We start from the raw sequence: 13143 nt of genomic DNA, 5'->3' as shown, positions 1-13143 counted from the left end.
AATACGGATATTCATGTCATTCCAAATAATCACGAAGCTTTTTAAATAGTAAAAACATTCAATTAATAAATTAGCAGCTTAAAAAATTATAAAAAAATCGTGAGACAGGTACTGTAAATACTCAACATTTGAGAGGAATACTTCGTAAAACTACTTCATGACCAGATAATTTAACAACAAGAGTTTAAAAAATTCACGGAATTTAATCAATAATTGGAAATTACTTCTCGAACCAATCGCCAGATTTCAATTCCATAGAAAACATGAGAAATCATAGATCGCAAAATACGGATTTAAAATTTTATCAGAAGCGGTTATAAAGGAATCACAAAATATTTCAAATTAATTTTTTAAAATTGTTTAAATACATTGTAGCTGTGAAGCAATAATAAAAAACAAGGTATATCCAACAAAATACTGAGTCACTAAAATGGCCATAATAATGAATAGTTTTTAGTTTGAATGACAAAATATTTCAAAGAAGACGACTGATTTTTTAATTGGTTCAATGCATCGCCGCTGTGAAGCAATAACAAAAAACAAGGAATATCCAACAAAATACTGAGACACTAAAAAGGCCACAATAATGAATAATTATTCGAATAATTTATATAATATACTTACGATATTGATATATACTTACGATTGAAGACGTTTTGTTTTGAACATTATTCTTGTTTGTTATAAGTACAAAAGTCCTTAAATTTCCCAATTAAAAAAATACCCGAAAATTTTACAAACAAAACAAAAATTCAATAGACTAACACAATAGGTATCTTAATAAGCAATAAGTATATTTATGCTGCCAAAATGCAACTCTAAGGACCTACATTCCGGATTAACCAACATGATGAAATCAAAGTAATTTTATTAATATTATTGAATTATTTATTTATTAAATTTTATTTAAAAGTTTTTACTTCTCAAATAACTCAACGAATCTTGGCGCATCGTTGATATTCCTTCAGTAGTAACCTTTTCATTTAGCTCAATATTACTCATGGTGGGCGTGGCAATTTTTATGAAATCACTTGTTTCCAATTCTATTTCTGGAGGCTTTTCAGTTGAGGTCGTACTAACAACTTGATGGTCTGGCTCAACAAATTGAATGCCTCCTGCACCGACATCCATGCAACCCATTTGCATGTTGACTAAATTAAAGGCTATAAAATTGATGGTCAAATTTGCACAGCCATGCAACGTATTGAATTCATGTTGTGTGATGCTATGCATTTGTATACATCCGGTCAATGCGATTGCTGGCCATATGGGGACACAAAATGGTGGTATATTCCAGGCGGAAAATGTATTTGTGTATAAAACATTTTCATTTAAACGTACATTGGCCTGTATATCCCATGAATTCGAAAATACTGTCCAGTCGGCACACACTGTGGAAAAAGGAACATGAAATTAAATGTATTTATTGTTGCAATGTTTAAATGCAATTGAATGTGACCACTGGAACACTTACGTGTTTGATGTACATTAAGTAGGTCATTATTGACTTTGGCACAACATTCACACTGCCACTGTGTTGAACATGTACAATTTTCTTTGAAAAATTTTGGTGTTGTCTTTAATTCCACTTGATTAGAGCGCATGGAAGAGGCGATGGCGGTGGCATTACAACTTAAACCGAGATTACTGCAGATGATTGTCACCACCAATGAAATGTGTATCGTATTGGCCACTTTGAATTTCCGCACGAAAATCATCTTGAACGTACTGAGTGTGTGCTGTTCAATTGAACTGTTACTAATGAATGACTTACTTTTGATCCGTTATTTTTGTTTAAATTTAACGGTAAACGTTGCCAATAATTTTTTTGTAAATATTTTTGCCAGTTTATTGATTCGAATATGTACATATGTATGTACGTATACTCATGCATACAAAGATACAAATGTATTAAATTACAGTAAATACTCAAAAGTATGGACATGATAAATACAATTTAATTCTTCAAATAATTCAAAAATGGGGTATGGCTAATTACGATTTCCGTTAAATAATACATATGTACATTTATTCTGCTATTTTCACAGAAGAAGAGGTAGGACAGTTCAGATCAGCTTAGCCTACCATGTACATTATTTATATCTAATGTTCTAGTTATATAAGAGTCTGTGAATTATGTATTAAATGATCGGTCCTAGATTGCCAGTATTGTTTAATACAAGCCATTAATATAAAAACTAAAATAGAGTAACTATTTTGTTCAAAATTTCAACCTATTGGATCCATATTTCTGTATGGCTTTAGGTTTAGATTGATTTAAATATTCAAGAAATTAAAAATATTTTATAGGCTTCTGATAATATGTATGTTCAGTACTAAATGTTATTAACTTACTAATATTTCGAATGACCACACCCATTACTTGTACTTGTAGTCCATTTTTGAAAGTTTTTACTGTTTATGTAAATATTTTGTTATTAACATTTGTATCTTTAATGAGGTTAATTTAAATGTATTAAAAAAAGAAAACGAGAGGGAGGCAATTTGTCAGCAATGTATCAGTCTACACATTTAAGTCAGCATTTAAAATTCAGTGTGCCTTAAGAACCCATAAATTAATCAAACAGATTTTTCAAACTTCTAATCATTGTATACAGGTCAATCTATAAATAAATTTAGTGCCCCCATATACATTTTATGAGCTTTGGATACCGTGCGACAAACAGTATCCCAAGCTAACATATTTATTTATTTTTTTTATAAATTAAATATACGCATAGTCCGATTTTAATAAAACTTCAAACCAATATGCACGAATACATCTAGATGACGCCAATTACTGCAAATTGTTAATTTTTAACCTTTATGTCAACGGCAACATACCTGGGTATGTTTTGCATTTTTAAAATGCTGTAGCTCTGAATTGGATAATCGGATTGACTTGAAATTTGATATCCTAGCCCAAACTGTTTTCCGCAATTGTCCCAAGTTTGGTTAGGATAGTATCACCTGTTTGGAAGATAAATCCCATTTACCCTTGCACCCTTACGTCAACAGCATACATACCAGGGTATCCCTAGTAAAACGCATGCAAGTATAATGACAAAATTGAAAAGTATAGTATTTTTTCAACGTTTTTACCCACCCTACTCCACATTTTTGATAAAAGCGGGTTCAAATATATCCCGAAACAAAAAAAGAGTTATTTAAAAATCGTGACGGACTCCAAAGTTAAATTTATTTGAATTTAAAAAAATTAAAAAGGCGATTTTCCTCTAATGTTTGGGAAAAAAAGAACTTTTTTATACCCTTCACCTTCGTGAGAAGGGTATATATAAGTTTGTCATTCCGTTTGTAATTTCAACATTTTTCATTTCCGACCCTATAAAGTATATATATTCTGGATCCTTATAGATAGCGGAGTCGATTAAGCCATGTCCGTCTGTCTGTCTGTTGAAATCAGTTTTCTGAAGACCCCAGATATCATCGGGATCCAAATCTTCAATAATTCTGTCAGACATGCTTTCGAGAATTTTGCTATTTAAAATCAGCAAAATCGGTCCACAAATGGCTAAGATATGAGGAAAAAACCAAGACAACCTCGATTTTTGACCTATTTTTGACCTATATCTGGATTACTAAGACATTAATATAGACAATGAAAGATATTTCAAAGACATTTGCAACGACGTATATAAGAGCATAATAAGTTGGATCTACAATAGGTCAAAATCGGGAAAAAAAATTTTTAACCCGAATTTTTTTTTTCAAAAAAAAAAAATTTAAAAATCCAAAAAAAAATTTAAATTTAAAAAAAAAAAAATTTAAAATAACAATCGAAAATTTATTTTCCAAAAAATGAAAAAAACAACTAAAAAAAATTAAATTTTGTTTACCTAAAAATATTTAAAATTTTGAAGTATATAAGACTACTTGTTTTATTTTTAAGTTATCTAAACAATTTCAAAGATGATGTATTAGGAATTTATACTTTTTGAAAAACTAACTTTACACTTAATATTTCAAATAAAAATAAATTTAAAAATTCTTGATACGGAGGGGACCAGGTCCATTCAAATAACACCTATTTTTTATGCAAATTTAAAATTTAGGGCAAAAATTCTCAAATCGCATAGTAGATATCAAAATAACGTAACCTATTTTAGTTGGCCAAATATGTTCTTAATTATTTTTTAAAGGGTTCCGAAAAATTGTGAACTTGTGAATAATTGTGTTTCCTCAAAATACAATTACAAGCTACAAGTGAATTTTACAAGTCACAAGTCTGCAAGTCATACTTCTACAAGTGGTTTTGTTTCACTAAACTAAATTTGCACTTGTAAACTTGTAGAATCGTAGAAAAAAAGCTTAGGATCGACGGAGACCCTAAAGATTTGATTTTTAACTATTTTTTAATAAAAATTAGTTAAAATAAACACAAAATACAAAAATTTTAATATTAGTTAGCATTTGGTTACCTTAATATAGAAAGGCCCTAACTCGTGTTTTTTTAATTCGATATTTGTTTGCTAAATATGATATATGAGTGGACCACTAATAGAAATAATCGAAAAGCTGGGCTTATAAAAAACACGAGTTAGGCCCTTTCTATATTAAAGTAACGATTTATTTTGTTTATTTTTTTGGAAATAGGTTTCATATATACAGAAGTCATTCCATTTTTGGGATTTTTAAAAATTTTCTATATCTAATAGAAAAGTTTCTATAATGTAAAATTTCATTAAAAACTATTAATAAATAAAAAAATTATTTGAATTTTAAAAATTTGTATCTTTGCAAAAACTCAATCAAAAGCATTTTTTGTCATACCTACACAACCACTTTTTTCAAAAAAAAATGACTTAATGTAAGGGTAAAACTGGTAAAGCCGGTCAGTCAAATGGCCCAAAGAGAAAATAGTATAGCATTAAATTACAAAAACGTGGCAAGGTAAAGGAAAATTTAACAAGTTTGTACAAAACGACGGTTAAATTCTTGCCATTTCATCATTTGACAGCCAATTAACTTCATTACTTCAAATTTACCCACCCTACAACAATTTTAAAACGTTAACATTCCAAAGAGGATTGCCTCACACGTCCGCTTTTTGCAAAATCGGTGTATTTTAAAATGTATATAAATAGCTAAAAGGGTGTTTTTTTATAGCCGACATATGGGCTGTGGACTCCATGAAACAAAATCTCCTATAAATCGCTTTCAGAGTCAAAATACCATATGTGGGCTTGAAAATTGTTTGGACAAACAGCCCACATATGGGCTGTGTCACCACGGTAAAACTGAATGTTTGGCTCTAGGAACCAAAAAGGTCCTTTCCGGAATCGTTTTTTTTAAATAAAATTCCAAAATTTTATAAAATACTCTACTTTTTACTTCATTTTCCGGTTTAATTAAATTCCTGGGAATTTCGGGTAAAATATACCGGGAAACCCCAAACCCTAATAAGGGTACCGATTTTAGTAAAAAATATTTATCTGATACACTGTTGTTCACTAGAACATATCAGTGGTGAATTTCACCTTACTAGATTAATGAATTGAAATGTTATTGGGAAAAAATTGGTTTAGTGGCTCGAACAAAGTTTTTAATTTTGATACAAAACTTTTCCCGGTTAGCTATTAGCAATAACTACTTTTTTGTCACCTCGTTAATTCCAATCGTTTTTTAATTGCTTTAAAACGATAGACTTTTCGTTATTTTTTTTTGGTTAGATCGGTTTTTACCTAACATTTCTGATCAACTATTATTCCAATCCAAGGTACTTCCCTCTATGGAAGATGGAAGGATATTTTTTCTTCTAAAATCCCCAACTGTACATTTCCGATATGAACATTATTATATTGTATATGTATAAATATGCAGTACCCAGCATAAAAAATGCAATGCTATCCTATGTGATCTTCAACTGGTATGATTTTTCTTATAACGGAATCCAATTCTCACTGTTAACTGTGGGTTCTTCCCTCCCCGAAACGATCCGATAAGAAATTCAAACGTTTAGGGGGTAAAAAAGTGTAAAAACGGGTAAATTCGGTAAACTTATAACTTTCAAACTAATAAAGATACAAAAAAACTTAAAATTGCATGTTACTCCATTTAAAAAATAAGCAGCCAGGTGTTTCGTACTTTTTCGGAATTCGAACCTTTTAGGGGAGCAAAAGGGTAAAAACGGTATTTTGGTACTTTTTTGGCACCCTATGTATCTTTTGAACCAATAATGATAGAAACAAATTTTAAATCGTATTCTTTACTTATCAAAAAGTAAAAAATATAAGTTTGGTACTTTTTGGAAATTCGAATTTTCATAAAATATGTTTTTCTATAATTTGACGAATATTTTATTATAAGCTCCCGCAACGAAACAGAAATTTATTTGAATAAAATTTTACCACCGCAATGGGGATAAAAAAGGTTGAAATTATTAAGCCAATTTTGATAATTTTTTTTAACATTGGTTCCTGGATTCATACAAAAATTAACTAACAGGGTGTTATTTGGAACTCGAGTGCCAAGGTGTATATTCAAGAGGATACTTCATGGTACTTTTTATTTATTATAAAGGTACTTTTTTTAATTTTTTATAACAAGTGAGTGGGGTATACTTTTTGGTACTTTGTCTTTATTCGAATGGTACTTTTTGTAATTTCTTCACCATAAACCTAGAAACATGAAATAAAGCTTATATGGACTCGAGTGAGTGGGAAACCTAGCAGACATAGAAGTTTCCAAAAAACCAAAGAATTTCAAAACCGCGGTTTCGGTTTTAAAAAATTTATTTTTGCAACTATTTGTATAATTTTTCAGAGAAATTGTGTAGCACGGATCTCTAAACTTTTCAATTAGAACGAATTTGTAAATCACTGTTTGTTTCACTTCACTGAATTCGGAATTAAATCATGTAGCAACATTTTCGTGGATAGTGCAATAAATGTGATGCAGGATATATGTACATCCATTATGCAAGAACTTTAAATTTAAACAACATTTAAAATAAATAAATCAAAAACTTGAAAAAAAAATTTGGCTAATTTTAGAAATTGGTGTTGTTGTGTGATGTTTTTGATTCCAAATGACCTAAAAAAATGATTTTCATTACTTATACAACATTGGCCATCACGTGGTGGTATGCCAAAAATTTCGCCAAAATTTGTTATCTCTCCCTAATGTACATACGTACTTATAAGTAGTACAGTACACAGTTATTGGAATTAGTTAAATAAATCAGTTTAGTTTCATTTTATTTTTATAAGGATTCCTTCAATGTATCCTTTTACATTCATGTGTGTATTAACACAAGTATAAAATTCAAATAAGCCATTAGAAAAATGTATATCTACTTAACTTAAAATTAACCTAACAAATCTAATGAGATGTTTTTTTTTTTGTTAGAATGAATAAGTTTTTTTTTAAACTTTAGTTAATTGAAAATGTTATAGATACACTCACATATTTATGTAGTTTATTTGTAAGTAACACATAGACATGTATCCTTTTAATACCGTTGCTAAAACAGGAGCTAAAAGAAATCTAAAAAAACTGCAACAACATGAAGTCTCAGCTACAAAACACCATGTAAAATATGTAATGGGAAACTAATTTATGGTAAGAACACAGAAAACAAAAAAAAAAAGAAGTACCCAAAAAGGAAAGTATGAAAAGAAAATTTTTGTCATTACTCGGAGTTAATTGAGAACGTCAGAACATTGTCCTGTCCAAAATAATACACATACTGAGGTTGTCATTCGAATAATCGAGGAAAACCAATTTTTTATTCGAATGAATAATATATTTCAGTTTAGAATTAAACATTATTCTAATTTATTTAATTTTGTATTGGAAATTGAATTTTTTATTAGAAACGAATAATTTTGCAAGAAATATTTAAAATCTTGCAAAATTATTCGAATAATATTTTTCCCTCTAACTAAAAATTTTCAACTTATTTATTATATTTTTCTAAAGTTTGATATAATTCATGAAAGTTTTCAGTAAATTCTACACAGAAAAAAGTTTCAACATAAATATTATGATTTGATTTCATAGATTTCAATTCATAACATTTATTAATACATTCTTAAATAGTATGATTTTTTTTATATTTTATGTTTTCAAACAAAATTTAGAAGGCTTGGAAAATATAATTTCAATTTCATTTACATATTAGAGTGCTCCAAAAAAATAAAATTGCGAATTTTTACCGTCCCCCCATCTAGAATTGTTCTATGTATTGTAGAAACACGTTGTGTAAAGTATTAGCATGATAGGATAACGTTGGTGGCGCAACGACGAAGTTTTGAGGTGCATTTACAAGGGGAAAAAATGAAATTTTTTCAGTTTTTGTAAAAATTTTGCCAAGTCATTATTTAATGACTTTTACAATTTAATTTAAAAGAATCGAAATGTGTACATAATTGTCGTTATAATAAGATATAAAAGACAAAAATTGGTTAAAAAATGTTAAAGTTATTAAAAAATCGCCAGGCCATTAACGTGTCTCAGGCCACTAGAACAAGAAATGTAGGAACAAAATTAACATGTTTTGAGAAATATTAAAATAAAAGCTCATTTTTATTTAAAATATATCCATATTTAATTGTATATGAGTTTTTGTCTTAGTAGGAAACCGTTAACCTATTCGCAGGTATGAAAAAAATTATTTTTTTTAACGGCAGCTTCAAAACTCCATTTTCAAATTTTTAAAAATTTTGTTAAACAAATTTTAGAATTTTTTGATCATCACATGGGGATTTATTGACAACATAATAGGGAATAAAAATGTGAAAAAAGTATGTCAATACCTCCTATAGTTTTTCCGTACCTGCGATATAAATTTTGCGATTTTCGAGAAAAACTAATTTTTTGGCCATATTTTGGCGAATGAGCCCAATTTCCTTACTGTTATTATTTTTAAGTAAAATGTGTTCAGAATATAATAGTCCAGGTAATTTTAAATATAGTCTGAAATTTTTCATAAAATCGGAAAACGTTAACCCTTAAATCGTGAAGGTCAAAGGTCAAATTTTTCAATATTTGGAATTTCTAATGGAAAGATAGCGAAATGTTATATATTTTTGAAACTTAAGAAAAATATAACATGAAGTCTAGTATTTACAATAACAGCAAAAAAGGGAAATTAACCCTTAATAGCTCTTGGGGTCCAAATGACCCTGAACTTTTAAAAAAGGGAAAAAGTCATGTTCGATTAATAATATTTATTACAAAATACATTCCAATTATGAATTTATTTTTTCTGTGTAATAAATATGTATGTATTTTTTATACTATTTGTGTAAAATATCTATTACAATAATTAACAAATTACCCTTTGACTAACAATCGATTCGAATAATTGGAAACACTAAATTTATGCTTTCATGTACTACATATTTTTGCATATTATTTCAATTCCTGCTGCAGCAGAAAAAACCGAAATATTCGTTTATAAATTTATGTTATGTTAACGTATGTATGTACGTATACGAGTATTATACATCCATATGAACATATTTGTTTCCTTTTTTTTATTTTTTTTTATTATTTTACTGCATACAGTGTCATAGCTCTTTTCGTCTAGCCGTATAGAATTACAGCTGATGGCTGAAAGAAAATAATCGAAAAAATATAAACGTTAATAGCAAAACAAAATGAACAATATAATTTGGCCATGTGCCAAGATACGAACGAGTACATGTTCATTTTCATGCTGTTTTACTCTTTAAATGTTGCGAGTGAGTACACACAAATATTGTCAATGAAAATGACTCTTGAAACTGGTTACTCTTCTTAATGCATCCTCTTAATGATTTGTCCTCAGATTCAACAATAAGAGTACGCTGTATAATGTGTTCAGGGTGTATAATAGGGTGTTAATCTATTGTTTGAAACCTTTTGTTTTGGGTAATTTCGAAGATTAATGCCATACTATTTCATTATCCAAGTACCCAAATAATATTCATACATTATTGATGTATCAATATATCCCCTAAAGTCAAACTTAGGCTCATAAATGGCTGAGATATAACAAAAGCCGCGACTACATATTTTTCACATATTTTCACAAATTTTTTTCCACCCTTTTTTTTTACATAACTTTTTTTCACTGAAAATAGTTTTTAATATTTATCTTAAAGTATACTTTAGTGAAGGGTATGTATAAGAATATAGCACTCTTAATTGTTAATATATATGGGAACTCTGCACCATCAATTTCAATGGTAAAAAGTGGTTTACAGAATTTTATTGTGGCCTTACAAGCACGGAAGATGCCAGTTGAGATCTCTACACCCGAAACAATTGAAAGCAAATCACGATATGGTGTTATCCGATCGGCGATTGAAAGTGCGAAAGTTTGTGGAAGCCATAGACATCTCACATGGCTCAGTGGTTTAAATTTTTATTGATCATTTGGGTATGAGAAAGCTTTTCACAAGATGGCTGCCACGTTTGCTCATAATCGAATGCACAAAAGGCTACGAAATGCTCCTTATTCCAACCTAGTCTCCGTATTTAGCCACGAGTGATTATTATTTGTTTCCAAACCTAAAGAAATGTCTTGGTGGAAAGAGATTTGACTCCAACGATGAAATCATCTAACAAAAAATACTTATTTTGTTGACATCGACAAATCTTTACAAATCATGGAGAAACGTTGGAAAAAGACCATAAACTCAAAGGAGACTATGTTGGAAAATAAAAATAATTTTATATCCAAAAACCTGTGTTTCAAAAAGGCACGGACGGACTTTTGTATATTTGAAACAAAATCAGTAAGCTCCATGAATGTTTTTGAACTCTTTGTAGGAATCTTTGTAGCAATAAGTAAGATTTTAGACTTGCCAGCAGAGTAAAATGTATATGAATCAAATATAATAATGTTAGCCATAGTTGTAAAACTGCATTGGAACATGTAAATTTAAAACAAATTAAAATATTTTTATCTCCAACAAATTCCCATATCCACCAACCGAAAATTGTATCCTCATTTGCCCAATCTCTAATGTTCAATATTTATATACGCCATTAAAAATATTGGAGGTATATTGATTTTATCATTCCGTTTGTAACACATCGCAATATTGGTCGTAGACCCACATAAATATGTATATATATTCTGGGTCCTTTTAAAATTCTTAGACGATCTAGCTATGTAGACACTATAGCGCCTAGAAGGAAAGACATAGAGGAATGAAATTTTCCCACATATTTATTCTCTGTTGATAATAAAGGTTTTGGTATTGAATCCTTCCAACTGAAAACACGATAGAACCTATCCAAGGACACATAGCACAAATGCTAATAGCCAAACAAGTTTTTGATCAAAATATATAACCATTTTTTTCGAACATTATACATATTTTGATCACGATAACTTTTAAATGCATGAATCTAGCAAAGTAAAATTTACCACTCATATTTTCTGTTAATAGAAAATACAAATCGAGCCAACCAGATTAATGTTTTATACAAAATCACAAAAATGGGTGCCCTATTATATTGGTGGTGGGCATAAAAGATTCGATACAACTCCATATATAGTACTCTTAACATTTATCTTTTTAAAATATCTAATAAAAAGTAAGATAAGATTTAATTTTTAGGCTCATGGATGGATCTTCAAAATTCGGGGACAATGCGAACCTAACTAGTTGGTGATGTGCAATCAAACTTATAACAATGGAAACAATTATGTGGAATTACTTCCGAAAGCTTAATGTTTTTAATACATAAATATATACATATTTACATATAAAGTGTTATATCATATCTAACCTACAATAAAAATGTAACACCTTTAAATATTCTTAAGTCATTATAAATCACTCATTTTCTTACATAACTTTAAAATGTTGCAATTACAAAATACAATTTTTTTTTTTAATTTTTCAAGTCTAAAGTTTATTTTAACAATTCGTTTATCTATCTGTATGTATTTCTTTTTTGTACTCTTGCATGTGCAAATACCGGAACCAATGTCAGTCACTTCATAAACATGTAAAAAAGCATGCCTTGAACTTCATCATCGTCATCTTTGTTACATTTTCCATCATCATTATCCAGCATTGAGTAAATACTACGGGCAATGACACTGAAAATTTATTTTGACCATTTTGACTGCTCTTAATTATTTATGATTGTACATATTTGTTTAATTACACAGAAAGAATTATTTATTGTATAAAAAAACCAAACCTACACTGAACAAAATTAAATTAGCTGTTAATTGAACTTTGAGTGAAATTCAAATTGATGACTTTTCAATGAAAGAAAAATTTCAAAATACAGATTTTTCTGTTGAACAATGGTGCCATGCATACTTAATCTAGATGTGATAGGGCTAACAACTCTCCATACTGATATTATATACATATTTTAAATTCCAAAAATGTATAACTTTTGTGAAATAAGTGCATTTCGTTTTGGCTTTATTGTGTTGCAAACTATTTTAAAAGGGACCCAAATAATTAAGTGTATTTTTAACAAAAGTTTACCTTTCTGCTTCGTACAACGTAAAGTTGTCTGGGATGGGATTAATGAATTGCTAAAATATTTATTTTAACTACACAGTGATAGAAAAGTTAACGAAAAAAATATGCAGGAGTTGTTGGAAAGTTGTTGGTAGAGTAGGAAAATACTAATAGTTTTTCTCGATCACTTCGTGTTAGTGAAATAAAGGTATTTGTTTCGGTCTTGGATCACTCTAAGTTCCAAATTCCTCCTAAACCAAAAACGTATATTTCTAATATAGAAATTAATAGACTGTTCCTCGAAAAGAGGAACACAATTATATATAGGCATATTAATTTCCTGAGTGTTACTTCTCTTTTTTTAAAAAAATAAAAAAAACATAACAGATCTCCTGTTGCTAACCGGTAGAATATGTGACAAGCGAATATGCGATCAATGCTGGTGTACCTCAGGAAAGAGTTCTAGGACCAACCCTGTAGCTATTATTCACCTCAGACGCATGGAGATGTGGTTAAAAAATTGGAGAATACAAATAAATGAAATGAATTTGTCCACCAGTGACACTAAACAGTGAGAATCCCACAATCTGATCACCTTGATATTCATTTAGATACTAAGCCGATAGCCTAAGTTGCTAGTGCTTTTAGTTATAAGATTTATTGTAATTTTAATTATAATAAATATCTAAATAAATAAATA

At 29.2% G+C, this 13143-nt stretch overlaps 2 protein-coding genes across 2 annotated transcripts in view; both read right to left on the bottom strand.

Annotated features, from left to right (window-relative positions):
* The window catches only part of ATPsynC (ATP synthase, subunit C), a 345384-nt gene that overhangs the window by 110687 nt on the left and 221554 nt on the right, over positions 1 to 13143 (bottom strand). The window lies entirely within an intron of this gene.
* Positions 774 to 1748, bottom strand: LOC135958016 (uncharacterized). The gene is made up of 2 exons (XM_065508885.1): positions 1475 to 1748; positions 774 to 1391 (listed from the first exon to the last, which is right to left on the bottom strand). The coding sequence occupies exons 1-2, from the start codon at positions 1716 to 1718 to the stop codon at positions 907 to 909; spliced, it is 729 nt and encodes a 242-aa protein (XP_065364957.1). The 5' UTR covers positions 1719 to 1748; the 3' UTR covers positions 774 to 906.

Source organism: Calliphora vicina, chromosome 1, assembly GCF_958450345.1.
Source record: "Calliphora vicina chromosome 1, idCalVici1.1, whole genome shotgun sequence".
In the NCBI taxonomy this organism is placed as follows: Eukaryota; Metazoa; Arthropoda; class Insecta; order Diptera; family Calliphoridae; genus Calliphora; species Calliphora vicina.
The sequence above is the reverse complement of the archived record's forward strand: the minus strand, read 5'-3'. Positions and strand labels throughout refer to the sequence as shown.

Excerpts from the sequence above, each read along its gene's own strand:
- LOC135958016 (XM_065508885.1), bottom strand. The coding sequence starts at position 1,718 with ATGATTTTCGTGCGGAAATTCAAAGTGGCCAATACGATACACATTTCA. Across the intron at positions 1,392-1,474 it reads ACTTAATGTACATCAAACAC|TGTGTGCCGACTGGACAGTA; the intron begins GTAAGTGTTCCA and ends CTTTTTCCACAG.